The following is a 25,158-nucleotide window of genomic DNA, read 5'->3' as shown; positions in this document are numbered from 1 at the left end:
TTCGAGTCATCTGCCTTGTGTGTGGCGTATGTCCGTCTTTGTTAACCCAATCAGGGCAGAAGACAAGGGCGGGTATTATAGACTTGATGATACTTGATATATTTGATACTTTAAAAAATGGGAGCCGCCGTGGCTCAGTTATTCGTTGACTAGGGGCAAGTGGTCCAATCCCGTTGTTGATTTCGAAAGTTCTCTGTGATTTTCCGGTGAACACTTTGACGTACATTTGACAGTTGGAATTCGATATAAGAGGAGGGCGTAGGTTAAATCTCATTTTACTCCCTTTAATTTCATGTATGCAAACTGGTACATAGAAGAGGTTGATTTATGACATCATGAATCACATCGATATTAACTGAACAAAAACAAGCATATTTGCATTTCATTAAAACAGCGATTGATTATGTTTACTTTTATATTTACTTTTATATTTACGGTCACTTTTATCACGGTCTTCAAGTCAATGAAACACACCACACCGCCTGGTTAGGTTAGGGCGCCGCGATGGAAATGTTTCAGAGACAATAAAACAGAGGTCGGATTCAATTTAAAGATAAATTTATTTTCCTCAACAACCCAGTATTTTAACTAAACAGGCCCGGGATTTCCCCACCAACCCAATATTTTAACTAAACAAGCCCGGGGTTCCCCGCCAACCCAGTATATTTATTAAATAATCACAGGGTATCCCCCACCATCCAGCACTTTAACTAAACAATCCGGTGTTTCCCCCACAAACCCAGCAATAAAAGCACTATCAATAATCGGTATTTAGAACTTGTGGTATATTCTACTGATATCTTTCCGCTACTCTTGGACTTAAATCTCTCCACCAACTCAGCATCTTGATTAAATAAGAACGGGTTTTCCCCACCAATCTAGTATTTGAATATAATAAGCAATCAACCCAGAAAGAGCTAAATCTCTATTCTGTGGCACCCAGTAATGGACACAAATAGATCGCAACAAATAATAATGTATTATGAATATATATAACCTGATTTACATTCAATCGTTTCTATTATACTGTAATTTATAATCAGTTATGTTTGACGAAATACGCGAAGGGTCTGAATTTAAAAGGTGATATTCTTCTACGTGGGATATATTAAGTCTCCTTCATCGAGTCCCTTAATGCAAATGGTACCCGAAGCATTCTACACGCAATTCAAGTGCCAATGTTAATATTTTCATTTTGACTGAAACATCAATCGTTTCTGTTTGCATTGTCGAAGACTGGATAATATTGAGTTAGTTAGCGACTTGACTCCTTCAATAAGCACGGGGGTTTCGTCATCCATAATTTCATCTAGATAAGCACTGTCAATGATCAGTATTCAGGACTTGTTGCCCTACACCTCGCCTTATATCTGTACGTGGTTAATTTGTTGTGAAGAGCTTGATTAATGGCCACGTTCTTGTCCTTTGACATTGCTACACAGTAATCTGAAATGATTAACATACATTATAAAATGGCCATTGTTTCAGTCTAGTTGGCTAATATGTATTAGGTATGGGCTGGGTAACCCCACACTGTAAAAAATATCCATTTTTAATGTGAGCGAATTCAGTAGTTTAGCACCTTTTTTTGTCAATTGATGACTTTTTTGGAGAAATTGTGTTAATAGTATAAATTATTTCTTCAAATTACGTGTTTTATCTATTTCAGTGGAATATTCAATATTAAACAGGAAATTTCCGTGACATTTAGGGAACAATGTTTTATTCCCTTCTATAATGGACTTAATTCTGTTATTTTACGGAATAAATGGTGGAATGACCAGGAGGTTTCGTGAATATTAGGGATATAATGTTTTATTCCCTTCTGTAATTCTGTTATCGGTACCGATAAGTAATCGTATACATATATAATCATTCCTAATAATTATCATGTTAAAGTACTCATTTCAATATATTAACCATAATATGAAGAATCATATTTTGTACCGTTTGGTATATTAATTGACATGTATATCTAATTTCCATTATTTATAAGATCTATAAAGTTTATTGTTATTCATCATACGGTAATCAGATTGTAAGTATTTTCATAAATGTGTAAAAATATGTTTTAACGCTGCGTGTGTGAAAAGGTAGTATCTGGTAATCAAGCACGCTTGAATCTGGATAGTATAACCGGTTGGCCAGTGTAAGTCGGTTTGTCTCTATGACAGCGTCTACATACCTGCAAATTGATAATACCGCAAACTCACATCTGAAAGCCTCCAACCACCGTCGAGTAGCGGTTTGTGATACCTTGCTCTCGATTCTTATATTAGCGAACAGAGGTTACGTTTAAAGATTTCCTGCGATATCACTTCGGTGGAAGCGGACAGTAAATAAAGTCATTAATGCACACGTATAAAGTCAATGGTTCGTTCAATGAAATTTTTATCACCTTCATGCTCAGGAAACAAAATTTACCAAATGGAATTTATGTTAATTGAAGGAATTTCTGTAAATTAAAGGATAAATAAATACGGATAAAATTTTCATGGTAATTTTTGTTTCCGTAATTTTTTTACGTTTTTACATGGATATGTTTGTTACAGTGCAGGGTCTGAACCAACTGTCAAGCGCCTTTTTTAGCACGACACGGATAAATCCCGATTTTCTGTTAACCATTTGAGCTAGAGGCGTGTCCTTGTCAGACATCCCGGCTAACACCATTAACAAGAGCTAGATTATGACCTTGTCAGACACCCCGCCCATAGCACCATTGACAAGAGCTAGATCTTGTCCTTGTCAGACACACCGCCCAGCACCATTGACAAGAAGAAACCGGAATGGAAAATTTCGAAAAATATTCTCGGCCTACACCGAGATCGAACGTGGTGTTAATATGCTGGCACCATAGTAACCATGCCACACTGTGAAAACAAAATTTTACCTCTTATGGCTTGAACTACGGTTGCATCCAATGACGCCAGACCAGGTTTAGGATCTTTTGATACTGAACCAAAACATAGCTTTTCTTTTGTAAACATGACGCTCAGAAGGTGACGAGTCACGGATTGTCCACTCTTTGTTTTCTCGAATAATTTCTTGACGTGGACGAGATCTGATGGATATATGAACACACCATACCCATGACAGAGTTCAATCATCTGAAACAAAATAATATAGCTATGTATACAAATAGATGTGGGGGCGGTGGGCGGGGAGAGAGAGAGAGAGAGAGAGAGGGGGGTGTGTCAAACCTAGGTCATTTCGTGACTAACATATGATTCAGTACTACTTCAATAATTCGCTCGCGATCCTACCCCTTGTCACGTACAGGCGGGGATTCAAAACCACTCGACAACCAAATACAGGCATCACTCAAAATGAAACAAAGGTGAGGGGGGGGGGGGGGAACTAGGGGGCGTTACTATAAATTATAAATAGGCCTGCTTATTGGGGTGGGGGTGGGGGACTTTACTGAAACTGAAACAACAAATTAACAATGAATGAATTATAAATAGACTGGGGGGTGTTGCTCGTAGCTCGTAGGGGTCTTTAGCAGTGGGAGGAAACCAGAGGACTCGGAAAAAACCCACGAGGTTGGACAGGCGACCATACTCCTTGTATTCGAAACCACGCCAGTTGACTCAATGACAGGCCTTATGATACAGCGCGCACGTGCTAACCATTCGGCCATCCAACCCCCCGATTTATAAATAGGCCTGCTTACTTTATATTTCTCTGCTGCTCTTTTATTAACTCTACAGGCTCAGGGCAATACGGTGTCTGTAAAAAATATAATAACGACTCGTTAATCAGAATTTACATGTTTTAACGATAGTTTCATATTTTCTGAATAATGGTTTATATTTTCTACACAATAATACTTAGAAATTGTATTATATTTCACTTGAAAATAAAAGCTACATAATGGAAGTGGGGAGGTCTACTTGGTCGAGGCATATTACTTTCCTTGTTTTGAGGTGCCTCTACCTGTCCCAGCAAACATTCAAAATTTAAACATTTTAGTTTTGAAAACTGACTTAGAGGATTATAGGATTGTAAGGACTGTCTCCAAATGAAACGTGGTTTAACGTCCTACTGTTCTGCTACGATTAGTATTATGAAGACGGGCATACGCCATACAGTGTAGTGTGAGGGGATTTTTGCCTGACAGTGGCTCTACAGCCTACTCTTGTATCGAATTCCAACTGTCAAGGGATCTTTTATGTACACACCAATGTGTACACGGGACCGTGGCGTTTCGTCAAAATCTGACCTGCCATACGTTGTTCTGTTGTCCTGCACTACTGACAAGGAGGAACCACGCGATGAACTTTCTCGGCCAACACAGGGATCGAACATGGGACCCCAGATTAGCACGCCAACGTCTTACTAAGGTACCATTGCTCCCTAAATGGTCAACAAGATTTACATCAGTGGAGCAAACCATCAGTATTGCTTTCATTCGAGACAAATCTAGCTTTAGCCAGACCATGGCTTAACAAGCTATCGGACTTGTTTCTTCATGATCGTAATAACACTACAGAATCAATGATTTTACAACTTTATTGCTAAGCTGTAATGGCTTTAAATGTTCCTCGTCCTCAATAATAATAGCTGCTAGGAATATCTGAATGAGCTTTGATCCATTTCGCTCTACACCCTAATTTATACTCCCTAATTTCTGTACGTCTTAGATAGCCTTGACGTTAATTTCCATCCCAAATGTGGAATAAATCTCTTTATTTCACAGGACTAAAGGAGGAGACAATCCCTTATTTTGCCTACCAACCATAGGTCAATTAACAGACAGAACTTGATGGATATCTTGACAATGGTTATGATTTTACCAAAATATCACTGGGTTTTTTTTTATGTATAACTATCTATTCACGTTCATCAAGTGTGTGTGATTTGACTCTATAGACAGAGTAAAGTAACAATTTTTCAAAGAACCAAAATTGTTTTAAGGACCAAACTGTTACACATGTTCAAGGGCGTTTTTTTAAAATTTGAGTGAAAAATCTGAATTTTGATAAAACACTGTAGGTATATATAAATGTACATACCTGTGTAGGTATTGACAGGTATATCAACATATCGACTATCTTCCAATTTATTGTTGGCTTTATCCAGCTTCGCTTCTAATTCTCTTATCTGCTTCTGAAGAACCCCACAGTGTTCACAGAAAACTGTTTTGGATGTATTTTCTTTTGAATCTGGGGAATAGTTAAAGATACATTAGTTAAGAGTTTTAATAAAGAGTTGGCCATTCTTGCTATAATAATTAAAAATTAGATGATGAAAAAAGAAATATTGAAATGGGGACTTAGCCTCGCTTTCCCAATTTTACATTAAATTTTTAAATGGCGAACCGTTCTAATCTAGTTAAAATCTCGAGTATCCGATGCCATCGAGAGTCGATTATGGTCTTGTTTTGTTAATAAATGTGTAATTAATAATTTAGATAACATTTTAGGCCTAAAGAAAAACCTGCAATAGACAGATTTAGCTCTTGCATAATCTATGTTTAATATGATTATTACAATGACATCATTATTAATGTGACGTCATAATGTATGTTTAGTTTAACAAATGTAGTTTAAACAATGCAAGCATTTATTCTACATTATTGCTATCTCAAAGCTGTCCAATATTTAATCAAAAAACATACATGGTTCAAATAATGTGTTAGACATTACGTTTATAGAATACAAACATTTCACTCCAATCCGATTAAAATACAGATCTATATTTCGTTTCGTTTTTGATACTTTCGACGGCCTCTACTATTCGAAGATCTGACGGTAGTGGGAGGTCGCTTTAGGGGTTATATGAGTGTCTTTTCACCCTTTACGTCAGACATTGATTAATCAATCAGCGTTGACGTTTCTATAGTGTTCCATTCACAACACGCCAAGAAGTCGCTGTAACAGGCCGGTTCATTGGCTAATTCCTCACATCAAGCAGACCACCTGTTATATAACAACTCTTCCAGATCGTAGTGTTGTGAAGACAAGTAGAACGAAATTTTGAACTATAAAAAACGAAACGAATAGGACCGTGTTTTAATCAGATTTAAAAGTATGTGTCTGGGTCCTTTTACATCAAAGTCGTACAAGGAAGCAATCCCATCTTAATTTTTATAACCCCTGCCCTTAATGTGTCATATTATTTGGGTTTAGACTTGTATTTTTGCGACGACCCATCAAGCAAATACATTTATTTGTGAACTTTTCAATACTAAGAACCATTTTCTAAACTTGTCAAGGAAATGAAATGAGTTAGTTCGCCACCGCGGTTAACCAAATAAAATGTTCTGCTCTGACAGGGCTAATGAAAACGGGTTTACGTCATGCAATGTGCTATGAAGGCAATTTTACCCGGACAGCGGCGCTACGGTCTACTCTTATATCGAATTCCAACTGCCATGGAATCTTTTACGTCCTCCAATGACAAGAGAACATTTCTCGGCCAACGCCTGGATCGAACCCGGACCTGCTTGTTAATGCTTCAGCGACTTAAATCACCGAGCCCCCGTGGCCCCGATTTATAAATGACCTGTACAAAATACAAATGAAATGAAATGGGGTTTAACGTCCTACTGTCCCGCTCCGAACTGGGCTAATGAAGACGGGCATTCGCCATACAGTGTGCTATGAGGGAAATATTGCCCGGACAGCGGGGTTACGGCCTACTCTTATATCGAATACCAACTGTCATGGGATCTTGTACGTGCACGCCAATGTGTACACGGGACCTCAGTTTTCCGTACCATCCGAACCACTAGACGGCTGTCCTTGTCAGACCCTCATTCCTGCACCACTGACAACGGGAAACCACATCAGAACATCCTGATGAACTTTCTCGGCCACTGCAGGGATCGAACTCGCGACCTCCAGCGGCTTACCCACTTAGCCACCGCAGCTCCTAAAAGGTTTGTCTAAAGGTACAAACAATACACTGATGGAAAGGTTTAACATCGTTAGTTTCCTCTAACATAGAATATACATTAAATATACATGTACCTAATGGAAGACCTAACTCTGCCTGTACATTGATATCCATGAAGTTTACAATGTTCTTCCAGGTCAAAATATTGCTCAAAGCAAATTTGACATAATGTACATTGATATAAAGTACTTGCAATAGATTCGCTTTCTTTAACATTTTGTCCTATGATAGGAGATTCTTCATATTCCATATGTATTTTACAATGTTCTTCTAAATCAGTGTATAAATCAAATTTTCTTTCACACAAGTTACACTGAAAATAATTCAAGTTATCAATTTCCTCTTCTTTAACATGTTTCTTGTGAAGTTTTTCCACATCAATTTTTTCTTCTTGAACATGTCTTTTGCGGAGTTTTACCGCATTATCAATATCGTCTTTTTTAACATGTCTTTTGCGGAGTTTTACAGCATTATCAATATCGTCTTTTTTAACATGTCTTTTGCAGAGTTTTACAGCATTAGCAATTTGCCCCTTTTTAACATGTCTTTTGCGGTGTTTTACAACATTAGCAATTTGCCCCGTTTTAACATGTCTTTTGCGGAGTTTTACAACATTAGCAATTTGCCCCGTTTTAACATGTCTTTTGCGGTGTTTTACGATACTGTCAATTTTTTCTCCTTCAACATGGATCTTCTTGTTCACGTGTAGTTCATAGTGAAGATCTAGATCACTGTACTCTTTAAAAATCTCATCACAAAAAACACAATGATGGAATGTTTTAACATTATTAGTTTCCTGAAATATACGAAGGTTATAATATCATTAGTTTCCTGAAATATGTAAGTTATAACATCATTAGTTTCCTGTAATATATAAAAGCTATAACATCATTAGTTTACTGTAATATACTATTCAAAAAAAGTAGGGGATATTTGATTTTTAAGTGTTATTAAAGTCACCTAATGAAAATGACGAGGAAACAAATGACAAAATGAAATGAAGTTCACATTCATCGATTTATTCCAAATGATCGTTAGACTAAGTAAGGCACAGACTGACCATTATAAGGGTAAAATGATACCCGGGGTCAAACAGCAAAGTTACCACAGCATCACAACCAAGTCAGTAACGGGTAAATCCTCCTCTGTTTGCCAAACAAGCATTGATCCGACGTGGCATACTCCTAATGAGACGTCTAAGGTCATTTTGGTTCAGATTGTCCCATTCCTGTTGCAACGCAGCAGCAAGTTCTTGGACATTGGCAGGACGTTGTTGACGTTGACGTAACCTCTGTCCAAGCATGTCCCAGACATGCTCGATGAGGGAGAGGTCGGGACTCAGTGCTGGCCAAGGTAATGTGGCGATGTTCTGTTGTTGGAGGTAACCTGTAACGATCCTGGCCCTGTGACATCTTGCGTTGTCATCCTGGAAGATGAAACGGCGGCCATGACGTCGTGCAAACGGCACAACATGGACTGCCAAGATGTTGTCCCGGTAGTACTGGCCTGTAACACGCCCTGCAACAACATGTAAAGCCGTTCTTCCAGCAACAGTGATGCCTCCCCACACCATAACAGAACCACCCCCAAATCGATCATGTCTGATGACGTTAACGTCTTGGAAGCGCTCGTTTCGACGACGCCACACCCTCCTACGTCTGTCCAAAAAATCAACAGTGAACCTTGACTCATCTGAAAACATCACATTGCTCCAGCGTCGATTATCCCAGTGTTGACGATCACTACACCAACGACGTCTTGCCTGAATGTGATGATCTCTCAAACAAGGGATCACGCGAGGACGTCGGGCGCGAAGGTGACCCCCTATGCAGTCGATTCCGAATCGTCTGGCCACTCACTCTCACACCAGTGTCTGTTTGAAGACGAGCGCTGATCTGATTTGCTGTGATGACACGATTTCTCAAGGCCAAGGTACGGATAAATCGATCCTGGGCTTGAGTTGTCGCCCTTGGTCGACCTGAGCGTGGTCTGTCCTGTACAGATTGTGTATCACGGTATCTGGACCATAGCCTGCTTATGACAGACTGAGAAACATTCATCGTCCGCGCCACAACCGCCTGTGTTGTGCCGATCTGTAGCATGCCAAGGGCACGTAACCTTTCATTTTGGGTAAGCCGACGCATATCAAAATTTGTTTTCTGGTCACTAAAACAATTAAACTGATGTTTCCACCCTGGAATTCAATGCCACAATGACTGTAACATTCAAAGTCAGAGTCGTGCAAATCTTGGGTTGGACCCCCATGATGATCCCAAGCATCACCTGCATTCCATGCGGTAGCTATTGGTGCGTTTGGGCGTCACATGTAACTGGAAATGTTTCTTCTGTTAGGTTCTATAGTGACTTTTTTCGTAGTCATTTGCATATTTTAGTATTATGCCCCCAAAATCAAATATCCCCTACTTTTTTTGAATAGTATATATAAAAGTTATAACATCATTATTTTTCTGTAATATATAAAAGCTTTAACATCATTAGTTTCCTGTAATATATAAAAGCTATAACATCATTAGTTTACTGTAATATATAAAAGTTACATTATTAGCTTCCTGTAATGTATAAAAGTTATAACATCATTAGTTTCCTGTGATAAGTTATATTATTAGTATCCTGTAATATATAAAAGTTATAACATCATTAGTTTCCTGTGATAAGTTATATTATTAGTTTCCTGTAATATACTATTCAAAAAAAGTAGGGGATATTTGATTTTTAAGTGTTATTAAAGTCACCTAATGAAACTGACGAAGAAACAAATGACAAAATGAAATGAAGTTCACATTCATCGATTTATTCCAAATGATCGTTAGACTAAGTAAGGCACAGACTGACCATTATAAGGGTAAAATGATACCCGGGGTCAAACAGCAAAGTTACCACAGCATCACAACCAAGTCAGTAACGGGTAAATCCTCCTCTGTTTGCCAAACAAGCATTGATCCGACGTGGCATACTCCTAATGAGACGTCTAAGGTCATTTTGGTCCAGATTGTCCCATTCCTGTTACAACGCAGCAGCAAGTTCTTGGACATTGGCAGGACGTTGTTGACGTTGACGTAACCTCTGTCCAAGCATGTCCCAGACATGCTCGATGGGGGAGAGGTCGGGACTCAGTGCTGGCCAAGGTAATGTGGTGATGTTCTGTTGTTTGAGGTAACCTGTAACGATCCTGGCCCTGTGACATCTTGCGTTGTCATCCTGGAAGATGAAACGGCGGCCATGACGTCGTGCGAACGGCACAACATGGACTGCCAAGATGTTGTCCCGGTAGTACTGGCCTGTAACACGCCCTGCAACAACATGTAAAGCCGTTCTTCCAGCAACAGTGATGCCTCCCCACACCATAACAGAACCATCCCCAAATCGATCATGTCTGATGACGTTAACGTCTTGGAAGCGCTCGTTTCGACGACGCCACACCCTCTTACGTCTGTCCAAAAAATCAACAGTGAACCTTGACTCATCTGAAAACATCACATTGCTCCAGCGTCGATTATCCCAGTGTTGACGATCCCTACACCAACGACGTCTTGCCTGAATGTGATGATCTCTCAAACAAGGGATCACGCGAGGACGTCGGGCGCGAAGGTGACCCCTATGCAGTGTCTGTTTGAAGACGAGCGCTGATCTGATTTGCTGTGATGACACGATTTCTCAAGGCCAAGGTACGGATAAATCGATCCTGGGCTTGAGTTGTCGCCCTTGGTCGACCTGAGCGTGGTCTGTCCTGTACAGATTGTGTATCACGGTATCTGGACCATAGCCTGCTTATGACAGACTGAGAAACATTCATCGTCCGCGCCACAACCGCCTGTGTTGTGCCGATCTGTAGCATGCAAGGGCACGTAACCTTTCATTTTGGGTAAGCCGACGCATATCAAAATTTGTTTTCTGGTCACTAAAACAATTAAACTGATGTTTCCACCCTGGAATTCAATGCCACAATGACTGTAACATTCAAAGTCAGAGTCGTGCAAATCTTGGGTTGGACCCCCATGATGATCCCAAGCATCACCTGCATTCCATGCGGTAGCTATTGGTGCGTTTGGGCGTCACATGTAACTGGAAATGTTTCTTCTGTTAGGTTCTATAGTGACTTTTTTCGTAGTCATTTGCATATTTTAGTATTATGCCCCCAAAATCAAATATCCCCTACTTTTTTTGAATAGTATATATAAAAGTTATAACAATGTTATGTATTGAGAGAAAGTGGTTTTAACATCCACTCAAAACAAACTAGGTCATTTCTTGAGCAGTAGGAGCGAACTGGCTGAATGGTTCATTGAGTCATGATGTGGTTTTGAATCCCTGCTTGTACGTGAAAAGGAGTAAAGTCCCCTGTGGGTCATTCCATGTCAAGTGCTAAACCCTATTTCTCTCTCTTCAGGGATCACGTGGCTAAGTGGGTAAGACGCTGGCTCGCTAGCCTGGAGGTCGGGTGTTCGATCCCTGCATTGGCCGAGAAAGTTCATCCATATTTTCCAGCGTGGTTTCCCCTTGTCAGTGATGCAGGACGGAGGGCCTGACAAGAACAGCTGTATAGTCGTTCGGATGGGACTAAAAACCGAGGTCCCGTGTACACATTGGCATGCACATAAAAGATCCCTTGGCAGTTGGAATTCGATACAAGAGTAGGCTGTAGGGCAAAATTTCCCCTCATAGTACACTGTACAATAATGGAAACAAGACTTTATAGAGAGAGGGAAACTGGGTTTAATGCCCACTCGACAAAAACATATGGTTTAATTTTATTTCAATAATTCGATTCCCCGTAGGGGTCTTTAGCAGTGGGAGGAAACTGGAGGACCCGGAGAAAACCCACGAGGTTGGACAGGCGACCCTACTCCTTGTCACGTACAACTGGCCTTTCGAAACCACGCCAGTTGACTCAATGACAGGCATTATGATACAGCGCCCACGTGCTTACCAGGGGCATAAAAACATTTTTGAATCCACTAGATGGGCTACTAGTCTACTGTCAGACACTAGCCCGGCATTAATTTCCACTAGTCCGTAGTTCGACAAGGTACAAGCTTTGATCTTCAATATTTGGGCGCCTGTTTTGTTTTGTTACCTGCCAACCTATGTTTTTGAATAAAGATCGTAGACTTCATTGCCTAACAATTAAGGATGTAAACGGCTACTCAGTTTTTTGTAATATATCACGGGAAATTGACGTCTATAAATTCCCACTTGAAGTTTTGTTGTATACGGAATACGGTGCGTTATGTTATTGTAAGTACTTACTGCAAAGCATGAGACAGTCTCGACTGATTGACAAGTTAATTGTTTTACAGTATTTATTAACTTGGTCACTCTATAAACAGTCTCAAAAGGAAATCAGTTTGATGTGCTGATATAATATTAAAATAGACAGGATAGTAAAATTGTTTACATTATCACTCGAGCACGATGCTGTGTGTCGATAGGGTACCATTGAGCATGCCATGTGCAACGAACACGTGTAGTAAATTCTTTGGAAATACCGGACATGTTAAATAATCAAAATTATTTTGTATTTGAAAATCCAATGGCATGCTTTCAAATATTTATGTCAAAACCAATCTTATAAAATATTATGTAGGCTTTTTTTTTTAAAAAAATCAACCTGATTTCAACTGGTGAATATGTGACTTGTCAAAGAGTGCAAGGTGGAGAAAAATGTCAAGAATGAATGAATCAACGAGGTACTAAAAATGTCCATACTGCCCTAAGTTTTATACAGAAAATCTATTGTTATAATAGAGTTTTGTGTGGAATTGGAGAAATAAATGTAGGATGTTTTTACAGTTTATTTATCTATATCTCTAGATTAATTTACAAACCAGTAAAAGGGCACTAGCCCAGGACTAGTACGGTTAAATAGATCACTAGCCTGTAAGTTAATTTTGGTAGGCCCGGGCGTCGGGGTATAGATTGTTACAAGCCTGCTTCAACTGGGCTTATGAAAACGGGCATAAGCCATACAATCTTCTATAAGGGAAGGATTGTCTGAAAAAATACTGATGAAATAAAATGGGGTTTAACGTCCTACTTTTCTGCTTTGACTGGGCTAACGATGATGGGCATATGTCATACAGTGTGCCATGAGGGCAATTTTGCCCGGACAGCAGCGCAAAAGCCTACTCTTATATCAAATTCCAACTGCCAAGGGATCTTTTATGTGTGCACCAATGTGTACACAGGACCTCAGTCTTTTGTTCCCATCCTGCACCACTCACAAGGCGAAACCACGTCGGAAACAGTAGGGTGGCCCATGTACTCTACAGAAATAAAGTCCACCGCTGATAGTTCGAGACTACCACTGAAGCGTGCACATTCGCCGTGCCGAGACCAACTTTCTGACAGTATGATACTATAAATAACCATGGCACGTGCAATTCTCTACAAATCTATCAACTATTACAGCCGTAAAAAATTTATTGTTGACGATTTTGAATAGCAGTGAAATTAAGCTTCTTGGTTATTACAGCAGATTTAGAAATTACGTTCGTTTCATTTTTTAAATCGCTTTATCATTAACTGTACCGTTAAGAGCGGCATCTTTTGGTTTAGTACAAATAATATCTCTGAATCACTCGGGTTAGACAGGAACATGATACTAGCAGTAGTTTCATTTTACTTTTACAAGGTTCTTAAAACGATTGTTGAGCTACCTAACGTGCTTATTTCTAAATTCAATTTCTTGTTCTAGCTTTCTGTTATGTTTCGTAAAAAAGTAGTCTTGATTATCCCGACCTGTCAATCAGACGTAGAATGGTCAATAGACTGGTTAAGCGAGACTAATTTCAAAACAAGGGCACGTAACCTATCTTTTACTCAAAAGTGTCTGGATGTTATGGACGACACTTGGAACCAGTTTTCAGTCTATTATTTATAGATGATTAATGGTCATAGCTTATTAAGTACAACATGATCGTTTATTTAGTGACTATAATTGTGTGAAACTGATTTAAGGCTTGGCATATATATAAATATTGTGGCGTAATTGTCGAGATATATGGAGATATATGGAGATATTTATTTATGGTGGGTCACCCTAGAAACAGCTGATGAAATTTCTCAGCCAAAAAAAAAAATATACAACAAAAAAAAAACATGAACTGCTTTTCTTTTTTTGTAGATAAGCTTACATGTAGATATCAAACATACCAGTTGATCTCTTGAAGCAGGATGGGGTTGATCCGGTGATCCCGGAAGGGGTTCATCTCGTGATCCAGGAAAGTGTTCATCTATTGATCCAGGAAAGGGTTCATCTATTGATCCCGGAAGGGGTTCATCTCGTGATCCAGGAAAGCGTCCATCTTGTGATCCAGGAAGAGGTTGATCTTGTGATCCAGGAAGGGGTTCATTTGTTGAATCAGGAAGGGGTTCATTTGTTGAATCAGGAAGGGGCTTATCTGCAATGCTATCACGCCATTTACGCCAATGTTGTTGTAAATTTTTAATCCCTTTGCTCCTTTTTCTTCTAGGCATTGTGATAGTCTTTCCTGATCCAACTTGTTCAGTTTGTTTTATCTAAAATAGAGAAAAAAATATTTCTAAATGTTTGAAATGAAATCAAGATTAATGTCCTACTGTTCTGTTCCGACTGGGCTAATTAAAATGGGCATATGTCATACGGTGTGCTATGTAGGAAATTATGTCCGGACAGCGGCCTACTCTGATTTGGAATCAGACTGACAAGTGTCCCATTCTGCACCAGTGACTAGGGGGAACCCTGTGGAAAATCCATGTTAACTGTCTTGGCCAGTGCAAATCGACTGACCTGTCCAATATCTGCTACTGCACCACACAACAACTGTACATATCAGATCGAGTGAATGGATCCAGGAGGTCGGCCGTAAAAGTCCTATGCTGGGTTAATAAAGACGGGCATACACCATACAGTGTGCTATGAGGGAAATTTTGCCCGGGCAGCGGCACTATCGCCTACTTCCAACTGCCAAGGGATCTTTTACGTGCATTCCAATGTATACACAAGACCTCAGTTTTTCGTCCCATCCACATGACTAGACAGCTGTCCTTGTCAGGCCCTCCGTCCTGCATCACTGACAAGGGGGAACCACGCTGGAAAATCTGGATGAACTTTCTCGGCCAATGCAGGGATCGAACACCCGACCTCCAGGCCAATGAGCCAGAGTCTTACCCACTTAGCCACGTGATCCCTGAAAGTCCAGAGAGAGAGAGAGAGAGAGAGAGAGAGAGGAGAGAGAGAGAGACAGAGAGAGAAATGGGGTTTAACATCCACTCGACACAAACTAGGTCATTTCGGGACAAACATATGCTTAATTTTTTTCAATAATTCGCATGCACGTAGGAGTCTTTAGCAGTGGGAGGAAATCAGAGGATCCGGAGAAAACCCACAAGGTTTGACAGGTGACCCTACTCCTTGTCACGTACAACTGGGGACTCAAAACCACGCCAGTTGACTCAATGACAGACCTTATGATACAGCACGCACACGCTAACCATTCAGCGATCGAACCCCCCAATGCAACGAAACATATGCCGACAGCAGCTAAATCGTCCGGGCAGTCAACTAGATTAAGAGTAACAACTCATTAAGTAATTATCAGAAAATCACTAGAATTTGTTTGGTTTGTATAAAGTTCTGCCCCATGGTAACGTTTAGTATACGAAACATTTAATATCATGGATTTAGCTGTTCAAGTTATCAAAATTCATTGAAAATCAATATACTTGTTCATCTCAAGACCTTAAACTGAAGCCAATCCGATAATAACTTTAGCCTCTAGAAAGTCACAAGATTTTTCAAAGTGATCAAGGGTCATAACTTTGGCAGTAATTATCAGAAATTGTTGAAAATCAATAGGATTCTTCGTCTCATGACCTCAAACACTGTATAAATTTGAAGTCAATCGGATATCATCTTTAGCTTCTTGAGCATCCGGGGATCACATGGCTAAGTGGGTAAGACGCTGGCTCGCTATCCTGGAGGTCGGGTGATCGATCCCTGCATAGGCCGAGAAAGTTCATCCAGATTTTCCAGCGTGGACTGGTTTCCCCTTGTCATTGATGCCGGACGGAGGGCCTGACAAGGACAGCTGTCTAGTCATTCGGATGGGACGAAAAACCGAGGTCCCGTGTACACATTGGCATGCACGTAAAAGATCCCTTGGCAGTTGGAATTTGATATAAGAGTAGGCCGTAGTGCCACTGCCCGGCAAAATTTCCCTCATAGCTCACTGTATGGCGTATGCCCGTCTTCATTAGCCCAGTTTAGGAGCAGAACAGTAGGACGTCACACCCTATTTCATTTCATTTCATTTCTAGAGCATCCACAAGATATTTTGAAGTGTCCAAGGGCCATAACTCTGGCAGTAATTATCAGAAATTGCTGAAAATCAATAGGATTCTTTGTCTCATGACCTTAAACACTGTGTATAAATTTAATGTCAATCAGATTTTCACTTTGGCCTCTAGAGTGTCCACAAGCAATTGTGGGCGCCGGTCCGACGAATGGACGGACGGGGGTGACACAATTGAATATATGACCACATTTCAATGTAGGCGTATAAAAAAGAAACTAAAAATAAGGGGGGATATTTCCCAAAAGTTATATAAAGCCAGTACGAGTCATGATCGACTATATGCTACATGAAATATGTAGGCTCATTTAAGGTAACAGCTCTTTATAAATCCTATTTCGTTTCATGTTTTTTAATAGTTCAAAATTTTGTTTTCTTTTCTTTACTACACTGGAAGAGTTGTTATGTAACAGGCGTTCTAGTTGATGTGAGGAATTAGCTAATGAAATGGTCTGTTACAGCGAGTTCTTGGCGTGATCTTCACAGAACTGTGGGTAAACCCCTAGAAACGTTAAAGCTGATTGATTAATCAATGTCTTTCATAGGGTCGAAAGTCGCTTGTATGACACCTGACATGACCTCCCAGTACAACTGGTCAGATCTTCATGTAGTGACAGCCGATTCCTCTGCCCCCTCCCCAAAAAACCCATAAGCGCATGTGAATTATTGAAATATAATTGAACCAAGTGTTAGTCCCAAAATGAACAATTATGTGAAATTTACAAAGAGCCAAGTTAAATCTAAAAGGCGTATGTAGTAGTCATTTTTGGTGTATTTAAGGGAGAGAGAGAGAAATGGGGTTTCACGTCCACTCGACACAAACTAGGTCATTTCGGGACTAACATATGGTTTAATTTTATTTCATTAATTCGCTTGCGGTCTTTAGCAGTGGGAGAAAACCAGAGGACCCGGAGAAAACCCACGAGGTTGGACAGGCGACCCTACTCCTTGTCACGTACAACCGGGGATTCGAAACCACGCCAGTTGACTCAATGACAGACTTAATAATACAGCACGCACGTGCTAACCACTAAGCCATCCAACCCCCCTGAAAGTGAGAGAGAGAGAAATGGGGTTTAACCTCAACTCGACTCAAACTAGGTCATTTCGAGACTAACACATGGTTCAATTTTATTTCAATAATTCACTTGAGCATAGGGGTCTTTAGCAGTGGGAGGAAACCGGAGGACCCGGAGAAAACCCACGAGGTAGGCCAGGCGACCCTACCCCTTGTCACGTATAACCGGGGAATCGAAATCCCACCAGTTGACTCAATGACAGACTGTATGATACAGCGCCGCGCGCACGTGCTACCCATTCGGCCATCCAACCCCCCCATTTTTTTAAAGTGAATTCCGGTGTTTATATGTTTTTAAAAGTGAATTCCGGTGATCATCGGTGTTTTTCAATTATTTATTATTAATATTAATGCAAAATATATGTAAAGAGGTAGGCCTTGGGGTCAAATTTTGATATTTGCAAAGTGAATTCCGGTGAATTCCAGTGATTTAGTATCCGCTCAAAATCTAAACAAAACAACTCGATGCAGCCAAATGTTGACAACTTGTTTGCTTCTTTCAGCCGACAGCAAAATTCACAATTTTCAGTTACCTGCACTGCTAACACGTTAAACTTACATATCATATCCATTTTTTTTTCTCAAAATATTTTTTTACTGTTGATTTTTTAACGAGATTTCCAAAAAATCTACTGCAAACCGATAACTGGATCTTGACCGATCTGTAGAATATCTGTCAGTGTTTATACCCACAAATCTAACCCTAACCCTTCAGAATAGTTTTAGCCACAATCCACCGTTGTTACAGCTTCAATTTGTACGTTTGACATGTAATTTATAAACCTAACCCGAACCCTAACCCTAACCCTCGAGAAGATATTCTCCAGATGACACAATGATCTAGTAGGAGAACGCTAGATCGAGGACGGTCCTACGCATTTCTTTACCTTGGTGTAAGCGGCCCGTGCATTCAGAGTTCTTTTGTTTGACCGAGTGTTTGATTTTCCCCGCGAAATTCAATCAGATCAGATGACCAGTAATCTTAAAATGTCTGACTCGGGGCCTAAAATGCCCCTGAAAAGAAAGAGGTACGGTATATGCTGTTATCGCTGAATAATCCAATTTCCTTGCTCAATTAATCGACCATAGTAACGTCTCACACGTCAGATTATCTCAACGCTTCAGATTTATTATATGTTCTCGCAGCTAACGTCAACGAACTTCCAAGTTCTACCAGTAGGCCTACCACCAGTGGTGCAGGGCATGTTAATATATTAGCCTATAGGATAGGTTATTGCCGGCTTTTAATAACCGATTTTTAATTCATTGTCGACAAAATGGCGAAAATTTAACCGGTCCTTGGTTCATGGTGTATTGGTAGCCTGCATATGACTTTTATATTAATCACACTGTCACTATCATATTATAGGCACATGTATGTGACTAAAAAAATTAAATTTATGGAAATTGTCACCATTGGAAAGGGCGTGGAATATGCATTACTGTGGTGTTTAAATTTTGGTTCTACTCCAAATAGCATACATCATTTTGAAAATTGGAAAATCGAGTCAATACCTTCCCATTTATTTCTATGCTTATGTACTGAACTATAGGCCTACCAGTACATGATGTAAACATAGGAAAAATAACCATCAAATACAAAGACTTATTTATTTTACAGGCACACAGGAAATATATTGAGTCATTCCATGCCAGTAAGTTCCAGGTAATTACAACCAATACAGACCTGCAATTGTAGTTCAAACTATAGGCCTAGTAGTTATGATGATTTATCATGATTTTCAAGTTCGGCTGGGTGACCGAATGGTTGAGGATCAGAAATGAAATGGGGGTTTAACGTCCTACTGATGAAGTCCGGCATATGCTACAGTGTGCTATGAGGGAAATTTTTCCTAGGCAGCAGCACTATGGCCTACTCTTGCGTTGAATTAGACTGTCTGTCATTGAGTCCAATTGTGTGATTGCAATAAAAACCTATGCGCAAGCGAATTATTGAAATAAAATTGAACCATGTAAGTCCTAGTTAGACCTCTTTTAAATTGAAATAATTTATTTGACATTATTTTGAAGTCCAAAGGTTTACCATGCAAAATGTTTGTTGGTAACAGTTGATTTTAATTTGCATGCAAATCGTGAACCACTAAAAGGAGCCGACAGAAACATTAGGTTAGTTTTCCCCTTACTGATGTAATAACATTCTCCTCCGATCTAGTATTATTCCCTTGACGAACTCTAGCAAATTCAAATTTGAAACACAGAATTTCACACGAAACGAAATTTATCTATTTTTCAGTTATATTCAATAGTAAGTCATTGTAGTTATCTTATGTTGGCCTACCATGCCCAAAAATATTCACATTTGGTTAAATGTGCCGGAAGGACATAGTGCCGAAAACACTGCAACATTAATTATATAAAATTATATTTCGTTTCGAGTAAAATTTATAGGAAGATAGGCACAAAGGGTTAAATCTAATTGATAAGGCCAACTTCAAGTTTGGCCAAAGGTCACGAGATGTAAACAGGGTTAACACTATAATCCCAACCCTAACCCGAACCCTGGACATAGCCCTAATACTTAGTCTAACCCTAACCTACAATCTCGTCAACAATCACGCGCTCTACTTATTACATCCCAGCGACATCGACGAGAATTGAGTTGACCTTAAGAATAAGATCTAGCCGTGGCAAATCTAGTTTCATTTTGTTAGCACAGTTTTATTTATTTGGTCACAGACCACTAAAGATTTCCCCATTCACAATGTTAATTCTTGTATCTTAGACAGATGGAGCAAAATGTGGAAACCCCTTGATTTACTTCATTCTCAGCCAAGTTATCATTGTTTGTCCATAGGCGTACGACCGGGGGGGGGGGGGGCGTCCCCCCCCCCCCATTTTGGGCACCAAATGCTGGGAAAATTTGGGCACACAATTGTACTTTGTAAAAGTTGTATAAAAAATAGTGTGTTCTTGAATGTGTCCAATTTAACAGCGAATTTAAATTCAGAGTGTCTATAGTTAGGCAATTAAATAGAAATCTGAAGACTCATACCCTCTATTGTTTGGAGTACAGTAAGCCACGAGTTACAGTTACATAAACAACTGTTTTTAGTTGTGTATATTACAAGTTAATAAAATTTAGTTCTCTTTTATTGATGATTTAGAAATTAAGAACTTATTCATCGCAAAAGAGATATTATTATTATTATGTAACATACTAAGAACCTAACTACATTTTGGGGGCACCAACCACCACCGCCCCCCCCCCCCCCCCAGTCAAAAATTTCCCCGTACGCCTATGGTTTTGACAAGATGTATGCACAGTGATAACCAGGGCACTGATATAATCGGGGCTTAGCCTTGCTTTCCCATTTTTAAATTAAATTTTTAAATGGCGAAGCGTTTTAATCTAGTTAAAATCTCGAGTATCCGATGCCATCGAGAGTCGATTATGCTCTTGATTTGTTAATAATGTCTATTCAATAGTTTATATATAATATATAACATTTCAGGCCTATGACATCATTATTAATGTGACGTCATAATGTATGTTTAGTTTAACAAATGTACTGTTTTTAAAACAATGCGAACATTTATTGTACATTATTGCTATCTCAAAGCTGTTCAAAAATGAAATGAAATGAAATGGGGTTTAACGTCCTACTGTTTTGCTCCGAACTGGGCTAATGAAGACGGGCATACGCCATACAGTGTGCTATGAGGGAAATTTTGCCCGGACAGCGGCACTACGGCCTACTCTTATATCGAATTCCAACTGTCAAGGGATCTTTTACGTGCACGCCAATGTGTACACGGGACCTCGGTTTTCCGTCCCATCCGAACGACTAGACAGCTGTCCTTGTCAGCCCCTCTGTCCTGCATCACTGACAAGGGAGAACCACGCCGGAAAATCTGGATGAACTTTCTCGGCCAATGCAGTGATCGAACACCCGACCTCCAGGCTAGCGAGCCAGCGCCTTACCCACTTAGCCACCGTGATCCTCTCAAAGCGGTCCAATATTTAATCAAAAAACATACATGGTTCGAATGTGTTAGACATTACGTTTATAGATTACAAACATCTCACCCCGATCCGATTAAAATACAGATCTATATTTCGTTTCGTTTTTTGTACTTTTGACGGCCTCTACCACACGAAGATCTGACTGTAGTGCGAGTTCGTTTCAGGAGTCATACGAGCGTCTTTTCACCCTATGACGTCAGGCATTGATTAATCAACCAGCGTTGACGTTTCTAGTGGTTTAACAACAGTTCCATGCACGGCGCGCCAACAAGTCACCGTAACAGGCCGGTTCATTGACTAATTCCTCACATCAGACAGAACGCCTGTTATATAACAACTCTTCCAGATTCTAGTGCTGTGAAGACAAGTAAAACGAAATTTTGAACTATAAAAAAACGGAACGAATAGGATCTGTGTTTTATCAGATTTAAAAGTACGTGTCTGGGTCCTTTTACATCAAAGTCGTCCATGGAAACAATCCCATCTTAATGTTTATAAGCCCCACCATGTGTCATATTATTTGGGTTTGGACGACCCATCAAACATTGACGTATACATTTATTCATGAACTTTTCAATACTAATAACCAATTTGTTCGCCACCGCGATTAACCAAATAAAATGTTCTGCTCTGACTGGGCTAATGAAAACGGGCATACGTCATGCAATATGCTATAAGCAATTTTGCCCGGACAGCGGCGCTACGGTCTATTTTTATATCGAATTCAAACTGCCATGGGATCTTTTACGTCCTGCAATGACAAGGGGAAACCCCACCGGAAAATCTCGACGAACGTTCTCGACCAACACCGGGAGCGAGTCTTCTTTGTCACACTATCCATGCTACACCACTTATAAATCCTACATGGAAATTTCTCACCCAACACCGGGATCGAACCCGGACCTGCTGGTTAATGAGTCAGCGACTTAATCACCGAGCCCCTGTGGCCCCGGTTTATAAATGGTCTGTACAAAATATAATTTCGATGATTTCCATTTTTAAATACTTACTACAAGCAGACTCCTCTCGTTTAGATTCCTCTTCCGATTCGTCCGATTCAACTGAAATCTCATCGCGGAAAGGTGCACACTTCATTATCAGCCGGAATGCTTAAAAATCAGAGGAACATAGATCATCAATTGTATTTTCTGTAGAAAGTTACTTCAATGATTTCAAATTAAATGTGAAATTTATGTTAAATTTAGATGATTAAGACCATACCTCCATTTAATTCAGGTGCTACTGCCGTTTCTTTAAGCAACAGGTTTAATTATGTTACGCTACCTAAAATAGATAATCCAGATTCATTACCAGTGTGCTATGAGGGACATTTAGACCGGACAGTGGCGCTATGGCTTACTATCATGGGATCGTTAACGTATACGCCACATACACGGGACCTCGGTTTTTCGTCCCACCCGAGCCAGTATACGTTGTCCCTTGTCAGGTCTGCAGTCCTGCACCACTGACAAGGAGGAACTACATTGGGGTACTTTCTCTGTCAACGCAGAGATTGAACACGGGACCACCAGGTCAGCGAGCCAACGTCTTACCCACTCAGCCACCGTGGCTCGCTGGCGGAAGACAAATATCTAATTGTAATATCAGTTATAAGTTGGTTCAATTTTGCCCAGTATTTACAAAGATATATACAATATAGAAATTCCATCGATCTATGTTACTCGCTATGAAGTACGCCTGCGGCCATTTTGTTGTCGCGACAATTTAATGACAAACCCGTTTGAAATCCGACTGAATCCAGTCAGGGAGATTATCCAGCGTTTGTATTATGATTTTGTTTTCTTAATTATGTGTCAAATAACGAATCTGGGTATATATCAACGTGGCTTAAACAGACATTATACAAGAGCTAAATCGGATTATTGCATGTCTTTCTTTAGGCCTGAAATGTTATATAAATTATTAATTAGACATTAATTAACTTGTCCAGACCATAATCAACTCTCGATATCATCGCTAGCCTGCGATATTTAGCGGTTTGAGATACAATTTTTGAAAACTAATTAAATGCAAAAATGAATAACCGAGACTCTAATTTCAAATCAGTTATGTTCGGGGAAGTCTCAATTGAATGGCAATCTCTAGTGTCTGGTTATTCCAGTCTACATAGTATTTATGGCGCATGCTCTCCAGATAAGAATATGGGTCGCCGTTTGATATGACTTGTGGAATATGTCTAGCCTCGTTCGTCGAGTCCTTTGTTAAAAATGGGCATGAAACGCATTATGGTACATGATTCGTGTACCAATGTTAAAATGTTTATTTTGGATATCAGAAGCCCATCTTTTCCCGGTAAGATCACAACATCAATGTTGATTTAAATTAACAAATAATTTGTGTTTTGAAAGTTGAAGACTTTGGATGATATTGACTTATTTTGGCCGTTATGGTTTAGCGCCGTTATGTCTATAAACCGACTTAGCTACTTTACCAATTAGACCCACCAGGTACTGTAGCTAGCTTACGGCTGTAAATCTTCTTGTGACCTCTAACCTTAGCTTTATCTCCTGTTCTGTAAGGTGTAGGCCTATCCACCTTCGTAGACTCGCCGATATCTTTCACAGATACTACTGAGTAGCTACCGTCGTTCTCCCACTCAACTTATCCATACACCTTGAAGAATTTTAATACTTTAAATCTCTCTGTAATAATGTTCTAAACGATTTGGACACGAAAACAGTTTTTCACTATAAACTGCTGCTTAACACCGGATTCTGCTGTTGTGTGTGTGTGTGTGTGTGTGTGTCGTTAACGTCCGCTTACACCTAGTGCGATGATGTCGCACAACTGAATATTCGTGACTGTAATGATTGATATAGTGGTTGTAATAGGGAAGTCTTTACTATTTTACTCACTTTGTTCGTGTTGTATACTATTCAAAAAAAGTAGGCAATATTTGATTTTGGGGGCATAATACTAAAATATGCAAATGACTACGAAAAAAGTCACTATAGAACCTAACAGAAGAAACATTTCCAGTTACATGTGACGTCCAAACGCACCAATAGCTACCGCATGGAATGCAGGTGATGCTTGGGATCATCATGGGGGTCCAACCCAAGATTTGCACGACTCTGACTTTGAATGTTACAGTCATTGTGGCATTGAATTCCAGGGTGGAAACATCAGTTTAATTGTTTTAGTGACCAGAAAACAAATTTTGATATGCGTCGGCTTACCCAAAATGAAAGGTTACGTGCCCTTGGCATGCTACAGATCGGCACAACACAGGCGGTTGTGGCGCGGACGATGAATGTTTCTCAGTCTGTCATAAGCAGGCTATGGTCCAGATACCGTGATACACAATCTGTACAGGACAGACCACGCTCAGGTCGACCAAGGACGACAACTCAAGCCCAGGATCGATTTATCCGTACCTTGACCTTGAGAAATCGTGTCATCACAGCAAATCAGATCAGCGCTCGTCTTCAAACAGACACTGGTGTGAGAGTGAGTGGCCAGACGATTCGGAATCGACTGCATAGGGGTCACCTTCGCGCCCGACGTCCTCGCGTGATCCCTTGTTTGAGAGATCATCACATTCAGGCAAGACGTCGTTGGTGTAGGGATCGTCAACACTGGGATAATCGACGCTGGAGCAATGTGATGTTTTCAGATGAGTCAAGGTTCACTGTTGATTTTTTGGACAGACGAAGGAGGGTGTGGCGTCGTCGAAACGAGTGCTTCCAAGACGTTAACGTCATCAGACATGATCGATTTGGGGGTGGTTCTGTTATGGTGTGGGGAGGCATCACTGTTGCTGGAAGAACGGCTTTACATGTTGTTGCAGGGCGTGTTACAGGCCAGTACTACCGGGACAA

The 25,158-nt window shown here is 40.1% G+C and overlaps 1 protein-coding gene across 3 annotated transcripts; it reads right to left on the bottom strand.

The window, feature by feature from the left end:
- Positions 1–541: 541 nt before the first annotated feature.
- LOC130010530 (protein suppressor of hairy wing-like) lies at positions 542–19,514 on the bottom strand. 3 transcript variants are annotated; one of them, XM_056099621.1, is made up of 7 exons: positions 19,376–19,514; positions 14,074–14,439; positions 6,975–7,696; positions 5,016–5,165; positions 3,674–3,729; positions 2,891–3,107; positions 542–1,446 (listed from the first exon to the last, which is right to left on the bottom strand). In XM_056099621.1, the coding sequence occupies exons 1-4, from the start codon at positions 19,415–19,417 to the stop codon at positions 5,129–5,131; spliced, it is 1,167 nt and encodes a 388-aa protein (XP_055955596.1). In that variant the 5' UTR covers positions 19,418–19,514; the 3' UTR covers positions 542–1,446; positions 2,891–3,107; positions 3,674–3,729; positions 5,016–5,128. The 3 variants fall into 3 exon arrangements, 2 of the variants coding, with proteins under 2 accessions (XP_055955596.1, XP_055955597.1); XM_056099622.1 differs by having other exon boundaries at positions 19,476–19,509; XR_008787585.1 differs by lacking the exons at positions 14,074–14,439; positions 19,376–19,514 and adding an exon at positions 13,450–13,884.
- Between the last annotated feature and the right edge of the window lie 5,644 nt (positions 19,515–25,158).

The sequence above is a fragment of the Patella vulgata genome, chromosome 3 (genome assembly GCF_932274485.2).
Source record: "Patella vulgata chromosome 3, xgPatVulg1.2, whole genome shotgun sequence".
Lineage (NCBI taxonomy): Eukaryota > Metazoa > Mollusca > Gastropoda > Patellidae > Patella > Patella vulgata.
This window is presented reverse-complemented; position numbering and strand designations above follow the sequence as displayed.

What these genes read in the sequence shown, in the direction of transcription:
- LOC130010530 (XM_056099621.1), bottom strand. Translation starts at nt 19,417, where the DNA reads ATGCAAATTAAAATCAACTGTTACCAACAAACATTTTGCATG. An exon ending in CTGCTTCAAGAGATCAACTG is followed by an intron (nt 7,697 to 14,073) that starts GTATGTTTGATA and finishes CGTATATTTCAG; the next exon opens with GAAACTAATAATGTTAAAAC. An exon ending in AGAGTTAGGTCTTCCATTAG is followed by an intron (nt 5,166 to 6,974) that starts GTACATGTATAT and finishes ACTATTCCCCAG; the next exon opens with ATTCAAAAGAAAATACATCC.